Below are 13,960 nucleotides of genomic sequence, written 5' to 3'. Positions count from 1 at the left end.
TGAGCAGCCTGACCTAGTTAGAGGTGTCCCTGCTTATTGTAGGGGGCTTGGACTAGATGACCTTTAGAGGTCCCTTCCAACCCGATACCTTCTATGATGCTATGATAAACAGATTTTTTTTTTTGGGGTGTGTGTGTTTTTGTTAATTTCTTTAAAAAAGACGCTATAGAACAGTATTGATGATAACTAGGTATTTGTTAGGCTACATTGTGATAATTCTCCAGCAGGTTGTGTGAATCTTCCCCAATGTGTATTTTCCCCAGCTGTCTCTAGTGTGGGCTCTTCTCAGGGCCCTGGGTGCGCTGATGGGCCTCGACAGCCCAGACAAGCGTCACCTGGAGCCTCTACCCACACCCCTTGGCCGCAGGCTGAAGCCCCTGTCAACTCATGCAAATACAGAAGTGAGTCAGTCTTTAAGAGTCTAGGCCACAGGCCACTGATCTCCAAATGGTTTTGATTGCACACTCCTGTTGGTAAAAGTGTTTTGGGTGTGCACCCCCAATATATGTATATTTAAGTACAAATTATGTGTGTGTACTGCTGAAGTCCTGGTATTTTCTTCCTGCACCCCAGTGGGTTGTCTTGCACACGCCACACTTTGGAGACCACTGGTCTAGGCTACATAACTCTAATCCTTTAATTCCACTCATTGTGCCGAGTTTTATTTTCAAACTGTCTTGGCTTGATATAGTTTATATCCATTTCATACTTCAGTCATTATTGTGGCCCACTATATGTTAACAAACAGCGAGGAGGACAGAATTTGTGTAACTTATATAGCAAACCTGAAAAGAGAGTTGGCAAGAAGCAGCAAACTTTTCTACCATTTGTGCTGTAGAAAATGTGTTAGGAAAATTTCACAGGAGAGGCTTGCTTTTATTAACACACTTTTAAAGGGTCATCTGTGTCAACAAAGTTGCGCTCTTTTCTAGATAAACTGAACGAGTAGGTCCGTGTGGGTGTGCAAGGGCTCAGACTGATTGTGCACCTCCTCTGTTGCTGTCCTGAAGTTAACAGGACGCTAATCCTTTTTGAAAATCTGCATCTGTTAACCGTGTAACTGCAGGTTTAAATCTTTTTATGTAGATCTAGGGTATGTGTGGCGAAATAGGAACAGAATTTAGCATAAATAGGTAGGTTTGTGGCCTGGTTGTGATCTTGATTGTTTTTTCACAGAACACTTGTGTGCTATTTAAATTGTGTGTTGGTCCTGTGGTATTTAAAGCACCGCTGTGCAGCGTCATGTTAGTGTAGTGTTACCTGGCAGTCATTTGCGGGGGTACTGAGATGGTAGCGATCTGTCTGTGGTTTATTTGCAGGTTTCAAGGTGCGGGAGCAGGTAGGCCCTTAGGCTGCAAATGCTGATCACAACAAGTTTTGAACGTACCGAGATCTGTGTATGGTAGGTGTGTTCGTGGCTTTGTGATGGTACATTGATAAGCTGTATAAAAACCTGGTAACGGTTTTATACAGATTAGCTCTTTGGTAAAGCAGCATTAGAAAAACCAGGTGACATAATAATACTTTTTCATGTGTGCGTGGAATTCTGCTAGTGATGAGAATGTTGTTAAAGCTTGTTAGGTAGATGCATTTCTGGAGGGGACTGGTTGTGATTCTTGGTGTTTATAAAAAATGTAGCCTTTTTCTGTGGGTTTTATTGTCTGTCATGAACTGGTGGGAATTTACAATGTGTTGGGTAGGTTTTTCTTGCATCATGTTTGTGAATTGGGGAAAACCAACAAACTCTTGTAATAAAGCCAAACTGCATGTTCAGGTAAAGGGCTGAATAGTGAAGAGTGTGTTACCATTAAGATTTCATCTCATTGGTGTTTTCATGCAATTTATTTTCCTTCTGATCATTATATGCAAGTTTTCAAGAATTTAGTGAACTTAATTTGTATAATTTGAGTTAGCAGTTTTAATACCCACAGGAGTACTGATTGGACAAAGTTCTGTGTGGTCACTTTTGACAATGTTGAACCCTTATTGTGAGATAATCACAAAGAACATTTGGTTTGGTAAAGCAAAGACATTTTATTTTATTTAAATAACCGTGTTAGTATTGCCGTAGATGCGTGGGGTGGGATTTTAAAAAGTAGGCATGCAGTGTGAGAACAAAGATCATGTTGACTTTTGATAGGTCTGATTTTTACTTTTGATTAGTTAGAAGTCTTTGAAACCTTGCTCTTGAAAGGTGGGTATGCTGTTTAGCTTTTACAGAAAGCTGTTATTTTCTCTAAGTAGTACTAACAGTGCAGTTAAAGCAGAATGCTAATCACTTATTAATTTGTTCTTACTAATGCACATCTTCATTTAAATTTGTGACATAAAATGTTATGTTATTTACTTAGCATTAAATTGCGAGATCAGCGCTCATGTTGTGGCTGTATGCAACAGTGAGCAGATCTAATATTGAATCATGGGAGAAATTATTTTTCTTAAGATGCATAATCACCTCATGAATGCCGATTTTTGTCGACATTTGAGGTGGTTCTCTGTTTTCCTAGAGAAGTGATGCTGAGGGATCCTTATAGTGAAATATGCTCTGATTCTGCTTCACCCTCACTGTAAGCTAAAGCACAGGAGATTGAAGAAAAAAATCTGAATGAGGCTATGCGTTGTAGAGGACAGGGTAGGGTACCCTCTGCTAGTCTAAAGTATAAACAAGTTTCAGAATCAGTGGAGTATAGAAAAATTTCAAGAAAGAGGTTACAGAAGGACAGTGCAGCTGAGGTGGGGTGTCTGGAGATTGCCTCATCCACCGTCCTGCTCACAGCAGGCTCAGCCAGAGCAGGCTGCTCACTGGGTTCTGGTTATCTCCAAGGACAGAGACTCTGTAACCTTGCTGGAAAACCTGTGCTGGTATTTGACTACCCTCAGAATTATTTTTTTTTAAATTTTTTTCTTAGGTTTAAATAGATCTTGTTTGTTTGTATTTGTGCCCCTTACCTCTTGTTCATTCACTGGATACCACTGAGCAGAGTTTGGCTCAGTTGTCTTTACACCCTCCCACCATGTATTTGTACACATGGGTAAGATTCCTCTCGTAGCCTTCTGTTCCCCACGTGGAACAGTTGTGGTGCTCTCAGACTCTTCTGTAACAGATGCTTCAGTCCCTTCATTGTCTCAGTCATTATGGACATCTGTATGAGGGAGAGCCAGAAGAATGATTCACGTGGATCTGGACAGGGAGAGTTAAGTTTCTATTTGGCAAGAAGTAAGAGAGAGAGTAAAATGAATTAAACCCAGAACTACATTAATAAATTTGAGTGATAAGTATGATAGACTCAAGGGAAGCTGAGAAAAAACCAAGCATAGAATGCACAGTGATCAATTTGGTGTGATTAGAAGATGCTGTGAAGATGAGATTGGATAACTAAATGGAAGCCAGGGTACCAGAAGGTTTAGGAAATGCTAGCATCAGTTGATAAGTGAACTGGTGGGTTAGATGGGATCTTTAGAGAGAGAATAAGGGAGAATAAAGTGGTCCTGAGAACTCCTGACAGGGCAAAGGGAGAATGTAGAGTCTCAGATGACACTCTGAGAGTTATGGTGAACAGGAGAACCAGGATATGCGGACAGAAGCGTCGAAGGAACAGCGATTGGAGCAGAGAGTGATGGAACGTGTTTGGTACAGGCAGCACCTGACCAAGTAGGCAGTGTGCAATAGAGCTGGTGGTCATGATACTGTGAGGTTAAAAATGCTCTGCACCCCATGAATGGATGCTTACCTTCAGTTTGGCTAATGCAAAGGGATTCCCCACCCATTGTTAAAAGGATAGTCAGAACGCTGTACTATTAATCACAAGTTTAAGTACACTTCTGAGTGTTGCTGAGGAGAAGAAACTGAAAGTGCCTATATAGTCACTAGAACAGCTAAGTAAGGTCTGCGAGAAAGGAGTGTTCTTTTTAGTGCTTCGTAATGTCTTGGCTGTGGTTTTGGCTCTAGCCTCTAACAGCACCGTTGGATACCAACCTAGATTTGTTTACCTTTTTGGCTGGTCAGTATTACATCTACTGATTTGTAACAGTCTTTGTAGGTTCCATAGTGTTCAGTTATTCCCTCCCTAGGATTAGGTGGGAGTACATTCCTATGGAAGCATTTTAATTGGAGTCTTGAGATTGCATTCAGTGGCTATGTTTTACTGCTTTTTTTAGAGTCGTTGAAGTTCTGTTTAATCAGTTTGGTTTATGATTTGTCTTTCTCCAATTCAAAATTCTAAAAAAACCCTTCTAAGTGGTTGGTCGAAGATTGTGTGAGATTTTTGTATATCATTACGTGTGACTGTATTGGATTTTGAGATAAATCAATGGACCTCTGTAGAGGATGCAGGTTTATTTTAGAGCTTTGCCAATAGTAGACATCTGTCAACTTCATAAATTGTTTGATAAAAAATACCAAGATATTCTAAATTGGTTTAATTATTAAAAGCAATGTTTTTTCTGATACATGTCAAATAACCATCCTCTCTTCTTTTGTTCTAGTTGTCATGGATGATGACGATGATGAATCCTGTCTCCTTGATCTTATTGGGTAAGTTTTCCTTAAGCAATTCTTTCAGAAAAGTTGGGAAAAACAATTTTGCAAAATAATCTCCTAGAAGGCGATTCTGTCTCAGTATTGTCTCAAGACTAGGTGGTTTGCAAATGAATGAGTAGCTATGCTTCCCTTCCTCCTTGTGGAGCTGTGAATATCACAGAGCCTTCAGTCCCAATGTGTACTAGTTGACAGTCCAGTTGCTGGCATTCTTCTCAAGAGAGGCTAAGGAATGAGTGTGCATAGAGGTTGAATTTCTCTTCTCAGCTAGTGGTAATATCAGGTCAGTGTTGAAGCATGTTACTAGGGATATTGTTTCAAACTTCATTGTGAAGAACTATTTTTCCGGATTAAAAAAAATAAAGATCTCAATTTTTTGGGTAGTGGAACCAATGTTAACGCTGTGCTTGTTTTTAAAAGGGAAAACTAAAATGGTTCTTTTCTTAATTATAAACTTAATTTCCACTAATAACTTGCATTTGCATAAAAATGTTAGAAAAATAGAATTGCTACCCAGTACAGTTAAGTGTTCACAACAAACAAGAATTTATTGGTATTTTGCTCACAGATACTTGATTTCAATAAAATTGGGGATTTTAAATGGTCCTGGTTTTGGGTTTTTTTTTTTTCTTTTCTTTATTTCCGTAACAGATTTATGTGGAGGTTTATAGTTCCGTATGGGAGTTAAAAAAAATAATTAGGACAGCTGAAGCATGAGAGATTTTTGTGGTTTGTATATGTGACAAGTTACTTCCTTTGGCTGACATTCATGTCAATATTCTAGAACAGATAATACGCTATAATGCATTTACAACATAAGAAGAAAATGGAACATTTCGTATGATAACCTTGTTCAAACTCTGCCAGAAATGGGTACATCAGTATTGTAGCAGGTACTAGAAGATTGTCGCCGCTTCATACAAGACTTTTTTTTTTTTTTATTGTCCTAAATGCAGTAAATAAATGGACCTTTTACTTTTCTCACACACTCAGTTGAAGCTTCCAGAGGAAGCAGTGAGAGCTTTGACTTCAGAAAAAACAAAGTATCACCCCAGTGGCTGCTGTGATCTAGAGGTTACTCTGTGGGTGCTATATAGCAAAAGCATTGCCCGTAAGGGCTCACAGTTACATTCTGTGACGTATACTGTGCAAGATTACTGATTGTAGCTCTATGAAAACACATCCTGCTTGGAACATAATGATGATAATTGACTGCATGGGACAATTAAGTGCTCTGTCATGAGCATGAGTCACGAGGATCCTGGTACAAGTTCGCAGGTGGTCCAGAAAATGAATTGCGCTCTGTACAGATGAATGTTTGTGTGGAAAAACTACAGTGTTCTTCCTGCTGCTGGCAGCAATTACTGTCTTAAGCATCTAGAAGAATGGAAAACAGCTTTTTTTTTTTTTCTTTTCCTGACCTGATCTTTGATTTTGGTAAGTGCTTTCTAAAATTCCTTCCTTACTAAAGACAATATTTAAGGTCATGAAGTGTTCTTCATTTTTAATTGCATTTTTCATGATTTAAAGCCAGTGTGTGTCATTAGGATTAAACAGCCTGGTTATTTTATTGATAAAACTCATAAGCATGATAGAGTCCTATATGAGGGAATGAGTTCTATTCTCCGTAATTCTTGAAATTTAGTGTAATCTATGGAAATGACATTTTCATTTGGAAATATATGTAACCACTTCTATGTTGTAAGCATAATTTTACCACAAAGTCCCTGCCAAGTACTGGCTAACACGTCTTTTGTTAACATATGAACAGTTTGTTTTTTAAATGAAAAAAAGAGGAATAGAGCTGCGTTTCTGCTTTTAGAAGAGTAGTTGTAAACCTGAAAGATCTTTTAACATGTTCTCTCTTTATTTTCTAGGATGATCAAGAGACAAGGAGAGATGTTTTGAATTAAATTTTTTTTTTAATGTGAGAGTCTCCTGCTTCTCAAAAATGTTTTATTATTACTTGTTAATCAATAAAGATGTTTTAGAATCAAAAACTCCATTCATTTTACTCTGCATGCTAATGGACGTGTTGGGAAATGCTGTATAATTGTATTAAAATAATTCCATGTAATACCACCTTTTAGTGTTTTTTACTTGGTCTAAATGTGCAGTTACATTGATTTTTTTTTTATTTATTTGAGTTTCCAACACTCATTCTATCAGACCACATTTTTAATCTGAGTTTTATTCAGTGATAGTGCTAAATTATTGAAATACACTGAAATTGTATTTAATAATATTTAATCAGTTATTTCTGTGGTTGATTTCACTTGGAAGAGGTGCTACTTTTTTTTTTCCAAGTGAAGGGACTGTTACTCTGGGAAGCATAAGTTTTTGTTAAGAAAACATGTTAAAGATTCAGGTTTGTCAGTAGGGTATTTTTTGTTAACTTACGTTAAGGGTGGCAGAAAACATGTTAAAGATTCAGGTTTGTAAATATCCTGTTGACTTAGACACTAGCTGAACAGGCACTATAGTTAATCTCTGTAGAAGAGATGGTACCTGGTTTAGTTCTCCTGTTATTTGGTGGTAGTGTTTTCCTTACTGTACTATGTGCTGTTGTAAAATACTGTGTGTTTTAAAAGAATATGTGTAATACCCTCAGAGAGGAAAGTAAAGTAGAATGTAACTAAAAGTTTGTGATGAACATAGTTTATTGCTTGAAATGCCCTTGGTACAGTGACAGCAAATACGATCAACATCTGGAAATTGTGCTGATACAGAAACGTAGATCCTCAGATGGTATAAACTTTCAGCTTTTCATTGGAGTCAGTGAAAGAAATGTGTTTTGACTATAAACCTGATTCATATGAATACAGTATCTGGTGTGGTTCAATTAACTTTGTTAGTAGAAAGAGCTTCCTAAAAGTGGTAACATTTTTTTTTTTTCTTCTCCCCCCCTCCTTAAGGGACCCGCAGGCACTGAATTATTTTCTACATGGACCTAGTAGTAAATCTGTAAGTAGCATTCCTGTGTATTAGACATACATATACTTCATTGCCTGTGTTATTTCTAAACATGATTTTTTTTTTTTTACCAGAGCAATGAAGACTTGACTAATGCAGAGTACTCTGTAGCCAACTCAAATTCAATTTTCGCCAACTCCAATGTAAGTGGTCAGGGGATAAATTATATTTATATTGAGATTTCATGCTTCTGTTATGGCTTTACTTGGCTTTTATAAACCCAGATAAGTAGATGTGGGTTTTCACCTTTTTCATATGAAAATTCTGAATGCTAACATAGAACCTACCTGATGCTGTTAATATTTTAAGTATTTCTTTGGGTTTTCAATGGGGAATGAATCAGAAGATGCTGCACTGCTGGGCCGTGTTTTGTAAATCGTAAAACATCTTCCTGAGCAGTGAAAATATGTTCTGGTGTAACTCTCTCCAGTAAACTGGACTTGTAATTTCAGTGATTGTGGAGGTAGTAGTGCTCAAATGTAGAGCTTAAAAGTTAGTCATTCATACTTTTCCTGCATGTGTTAGGATGTTTTTTTTTCTTATTTCTAGGTAGAATCTGAGCTAGAAATTTTTTTAAATTAGTGAATGGGGTTTTTGTATTCTTTAGACTGAATAGCTAGCTTGGGATGTTTCCTTCCTGTAACTTCAGTGTTAGGGAAGTCACTTTAAATTCATTAGGTGTTGTAAGTAGTCTTCAGTATTCTTTTTTCACCAGGAATGTGTTGCAGCCCTGGACGAAGTTTTACCCAATGAGGTTGTGGAGTCTTCATCCTTGGAGATAAAGCCAAGGCTGATCTGCTCTAGTGCTGACAGTAGTCCTGCTTTGAGTAGAAGGTTGGACTAGATGACTTCCAGAGATCCTTTTTGACCCATGTTTCTTTAATTTCATTGGTGTATTTTTTTAAAAAGACTGAATTCTTCATCCAGCAATTCAGTTACTTGGATACAGAGAGTAGGGTTTCCTTGGTAATTCCTTCTTCTGTTGTACTGTTATTTCGACTCTGGCTGTTTGTCCCGTGGCCTAACAGATATGTGGATATACTTGCAGGTGTGTAGGAACCTTAAATAATTGGCATAAACAAATCCCGAAAACTGTTTGTCTGTACATAGAGAACTAGTGACTTTTCTGTAGCCACAGTAATGTGATATGAAGCGTTTGCCCTGTCCTTCCCCTTTCATATCATTATTAAATTCTGTAGAAGAAACATACGCTGCGTGACAGTTCTTTATGCAGATAAGCTGGTTGAGATAGTGGTGGGGGAGTGTGCTGCCAACAGTAATAGGGTATGCCCAATTTTCAGGAATAATTTGGAACAGTAGTTTCAACTTGGTACCAGGCTAGCCATTACTGGACAGCAGCTTCCTGTATGCAGCATGGCAGAGGTGGGTTTTGAGGACTCATCCTAAGAAAAATGAGGTTATGGTGGGGGGCAAAGTGTGACATATGACATCTGTTTGTCATAGCCTAGACTTCCTAGTTGTTCTTTGTAGAGAGTCTTCTGATAAGCATGAGTAGGTGGGCAGGAGGTAGGGGTGTGTTCATGGTGTATTTTCAGAAAGTCAGTTTGTGAAGTAATTTTGAGAGGGAGTAGGAGATTCTGGGCAAGGTGGGATTGTTGCATAGGAAGTAACAGTTGGAAGAGACAAAAATATTTGGTGAATGCCAAAAGAGCTTTCTGGTATATTTGGGCTGGGGGGGGTGGGGGTGTTAGGTGATGAGAGGAACAGGGATTTCTAGTCTGTGTTCCTGGGATGGCTTACTGTATTTTCATTCTTCAGCATTTGTTCTTCTCATCCTCTGTTCACATCCTTTTGTACCTTCATAATGAATACCAATGCCATCTTCTCTTCTCTCCCTCCCTCGTGTGAGACCCCTGTGCTGACCTAAGTGAAGAATAACTTGATTGCAAAGATAGATTCTTACAGTGCATTATGAAGGAAAAGGGTTATCTAAAATATAAATAGGTGGTTTCGCAGTCCCTGCTTATAATGTAAGATACCTGAAAAGTTAAAGGCTTCTGAGTTTTTTGTCATTAAAATTTTTGCAGATACTCAAAGTTATGTCTTTGTATGTATTCAGAATTGCTACAGTAAAGTAGGATTGACTGTCTTGATGCCCATCTCATGCCTTTCAGTGACAGAATTTACAAATTCATTGTCAAGGGTTCAGTGTCTCAGCTGGTAAGCGTGCTCAGCCAACACCTAACACAAACAAGATTTAGTTCCTGCTGACTGAAGGATGAGAAAGCACTGTCCATTCTCTCCCCCCGTCCCAACCCCCCCATCCTGAGTTGAACGATTGCATACCACCTCTACTGATTCCAGGTTGTTTTCCTTGGGTGGACCTCAGTCTCTGTTAGAACCCTCATGAGAGTTCCTTAACTGTAGCCCCATTACCTGGGTTGTACTCAATGACTACTTCCACTTTCCTGTTGCAGTGTAGTAGAACAGTATAAGAGAGCAGAATATTCATGGAGCCAGCAAGAATAAGACTCTTGTTGGTAAGCAGATTCGTGACGTTGCAGAGGCACTAATTTCGTGTTGAAATTAGCACGGTGTTGTGCGAGACTGTTCCGAGTCTGCACAGCAATTTGGATGTTAACTTCGAAGGTCCCAGTTTATGCACATAAAATTGGTATTGGATGTTAAACAGTCTTGGGAGCAGGGAATGAAACTAGGGATTCTTCATTCCAGTGGGAGCGTTTCAAGCTATTAATCTTGACTGCATGCGGTATTTATTATTACTGTTGTATTATTACTAGTAGTAATAGTTGCATTGTTAGTACTAACTGGAATAGCATTAACTGGAGCCTTCTAAGTTAGACAGTTGTGAAAGATTTCAGATTGGTCCTTGTCACTGGAGACAGATTACAGCTGTAGTTGGGAATTCTCCACAAGAACCTGACAGTTGTGAGTCCTCATAATGCTGTAGTTAGTGACTCCTTTTTGCTCTGCCAGGTACCGCAAGGTACAGTTGAGAACCTGATTTGTAATTGGAGGTGTTCATGAGGTGCAAACATTGAGACATTTAAGTACTAGTTTAATTCCTTCTGTTAACATATGTAAAAATTTTACTGTAATTTTATAATTGTATTTTGAAAATATTTTACTGAATTCTGAGAACAATCTTTCACTATTTTAAAACATGACCTAAGTTTTGTAACATACACAGGCTGATTCGGAAATTGATTGGGGTAAAATTCTGAATAAATATGCTTGGTGAACTGAAATTAGGGTGGGAACATTACTGCATGTGATAATTACGGCTTGCAGCATCTTCACACTGTTTATATGAGGTAAAAACAAGTGTCTATGACCTTCAAGGAGTGAAGGCTCAGAGTACGAATGTGACTGATAATTTCACACCCACATTTTGCATTTATCCTGCCCTAAAAAGAAGCTGGATGTTGTTTGTGAATATTTGAGATAGGATTTTGCAATTTGGGAATTTGCTAGTATGCATTTAGATTCATCATTCCACGTGTAGAAATGTGATACTTGTGTTTTCTGGAGTTTCTGGACATGATTTCATTTTAAGAAAACCTTGTTGACAGTAGGCCGGAGTGAAAGTAGGTTCTGATTTTCCTTATCACAGCATTTATGGATGTAGATTTGAAGGATTTTTTCATCCAAGATGCTGCTTAATATTTGCTGTAGTTTCAATGTTTATAGTTCTCCATAATCTTCTTAGGAGCATAAACAATGGAAGTCTGTAGCGGTGTTTTTCTTACTGCTTTGTTTCTAAAACTTCTCTAAACAAAGAGTTAGTGTAATTCCTTAAGTTGCTGGAATGGTCACTAGTTTGTACTGTGTGACTATAGAAATATTGGTGGGATTTTGGAGATGGATTTCTTTTTGTGGAGGAAGTCAGTGAAAGAGCAGCTTTCTCCTGCCTTGTCCCTGCTGCTACTGTTGCTGCTGAAACCTTGCCCCAAATTGAGTTACAGTGGAGATCTTTTCACTCCTCCTTCCTTTTTCCTTTTGTCCATACGGTGCTCAGCTTGAGAAAGGGACAGTGGTACTTCAAGAGCATGTTACATGCTCTTGGAACATGCAGCTGCAGAGCTGAGTGCTGTAGAATCGGGAGGTTTTTGAAGTGAGAGTAGTGTCTCCAGCAGTCTGTTATGAGGGGACGAGTGGGATGTGACACACATGTTCATGCTGGCCCGCTGTATGGGATGAACGTCACCTAGTGTATGTGCTATGCAAAGAATATGATTTTGTAAAGAAAGTTGGCTTGCATGAAAGGCTTAATGGGGAAACAGGGTGGAGCTTGGAATTTCTGAACATGATTGATTTCTTGTTTTGCATTTCAGAACACTGATCCTAAGTCGTCTGTAAAAGGTGTAAGTGGTCAGCTTGGAGAGGGGCCTAGTGATGGACTGCAGCTGTCCAGTAGCCTTCAGTTCCTTGAAGATGAACTTGTATCTTCTCCTTTACCTGATCTTACTGAGGATCAGCCTTTTGATATTCTTCAGAAGTCCTTGCAGGAGGCCAATATTACCGAACAGACTTTGGCAGAAGAGGCATATTTGGATGCCAGCGTAGGTTCTAGCCAACAGTTTGCACAAGCTCAGCTTCATCCTTCTTCATCAGCATCCTTTACTCAGGCTTCTAATGTTTCTAATTACTCAGGTCAGACGTTGCAACCTATAGGAGTTACTCAAGTGGTACAGCAACCTGTTGGAGCATCTTTTGCAAGCAATACAGTCGGTGTGCAACATGGCTTTATGCAACATGTCGGAATTAGTGTTCCCAGCCAGCATTTGTCTAATAGCAGCCAGATCAGTGGTTCTGGGCAGATACAGCTGATTGGTTCATTTAGTAATCAACCTTCCATGATGACCATTAATAACCTTGATGGATCTCAGATAATACTGAAAGGCAATGGTCAACAAACACCTGCAAACATGAGTAGTGGCCTCTTGGTTCATAGACAAACTCCAAATGGTAACTCACTGTTTGGTAACTCAAATTCAAGTCCAGTAGCACAACCCGTAACGGTTCCATTTAACAGCACAAATTTTCAGACGTCATTGCCTGTCCATAATATTATCATTCAAAGGGGTTTGGCACCAAACTCCAACAAAGTTCCCATTAATATCCAACCAAAGCCTATCCAGATGGGTCAGCAGACTGCTTACAATGTGAATAACTTGGGAATACAGCAGCATCACGTACAGCAAGGGATTCCTTTTGCTTCTGCAAACTCACCTCAGAGTTCAGTAGTTGGTCCTCATATGTCTGTTAATATTGTTAATCAACAAAATACAAGAAAATCAGTTACACCTCAGACAGTTAGCAATGCTGGAGGTAGTATTGTTATCCATTCTCCGATGGGACAGCCTCATGCACCTCAGAACCAGTTTCTCATACCTACAAGTTTGTCTGTTAATTCTAATTCAGTCCATCATGTCCAGGCCATAAATGGGCAGCTTCTTCAGACTCAGCCTTCCCAGCTCGTTCCTAGCCAAGTGTCTGCTGAGCACGTAATGCTCAACAGGAACTCCACGAACATGCTAAGAGCCAACCAGTCATATTCAGGACAGATGCTGAATAATCAGAACACAGCTGTTCAGCTTGTTTCTGGCCAGACCTTCGCAGCTCCTGGAAACCAAGTTATAGTAAATCACGGAACTTCACAAATTGTCGGTGGACAGGTGCCACTGCAGCAGGCGTCACCAACGGTGTTGCATTTGTCACCCAGTCAAGCTAATGTTTCTCAAGGTAGATCGAGTTTTACTACAATGTCACCTGGGCAGTCTACAGTCTCAAATATGTCAGCTTCTAATCGATTTGCTGTTGCAAGTTCTTCTGGTTCAGTACATGCTAGCTTGGGACCATCGGTTCAGTCCGTCGCATCGGGAGGAAACTTCACTGGAGATCAGCTCACACAGAACAGAACTCAAGTTCCTGTCAGTGCATCCCATCGTCTTCCAGCATCCTCTTCCAAATCTGTCAGCACCTTTAGTCACACGTCAGTTGGAGTAACACAACAACAGTTTGCCTTTGGTCAGGTAAGAAAGCTGCTTGAGAATGTAGTGAAAGAAATGCTTCTAAGGTGTGCTGAAACGTGGTTAACAAAGTATTAAAGCTGATGTTAATAGAGAGGATGTTAATTTTGGTAGTGTGTATTGTTACAAATACTGTGGAACTGCTGAAAATTACTGTAACTCAGAGGCATCATTTCACTCAGTATTTTCTAAAGTCTGTCACTGAGTGAATGAATCTGTCACTTTCATTAATTCAGAAGATTTTGTTGGTGACTTAACGTTTTCAGAAGTGCTTAGCACTGATGTATTTCTGCTCCCATTTAAAGGAAAGGCTGTTGTAAGATTATACAACTGGGAGCTCTCCTGAAAATCTTACCGTAGAGCTAGATGTGAAGGCTCAGGTACATTCTTAGCAGTTACAAGTCTTTTGACCTCACTAAAAACTATGCATGTGTTT

General features: G+C 39.1%; 1 protein-coding gene across 2 annotated transcripts in view; it reads left to right on the top strand.

The window, feature by feature from the left end:
• The window catches only part of BICRAL (BICRA like chromatin remodeling complex associated protein), a 49,350-nt gene that overhangs the window by 24,145 nt on the left and 11,245 nt on the right, over nt 1–13,960 (top strand). For both annotated transcript variants that reach the window (XM_086461864.1, XM_009960872.2), the window contains exons 2-5: nt 4,486–4,534; nt 7,453–7,501; nt 7,585–7,653; nt 11,827–13,527. In XM_086461864.1, coding sequence (XP_086317990.1) covers nt 4,491–4,534; nt 7,453–7,501; nt 7,585–7,653; nt 11,827–13,527 — 1,863 coding nt within the window. In that variant the 5' untranslated portion in view covers nt 4,486–4,490. The remainder of the gene's footprint in view (nt 1–4,485; nt 4,535–7,452; nt 7,502–7,584; nt 7,654–11,826; nt 13,528–13,960) is intronic.

This window comes from Leptosomus discolor, chromosome 2 (assembly GCF_034619465.1).
Source record: "Leptosomus discolor isolate bLepDis1 chromosome 2, bLepDis1.hap2, whole genome shotgun sequence".
In the NCBI taxonomy this organism is placed as follows: Eukaryota; Metazoa; Chordata; class Aves; order Leptosomiformes; family Leptosomidae; genus Leptosomus; species Leptosomus discolor.
The sequence above is the reverse complement of the archived record's forward strand: the minus strand, read 5'-3'. Positions and strand labels throughout refer to the sequence as shown.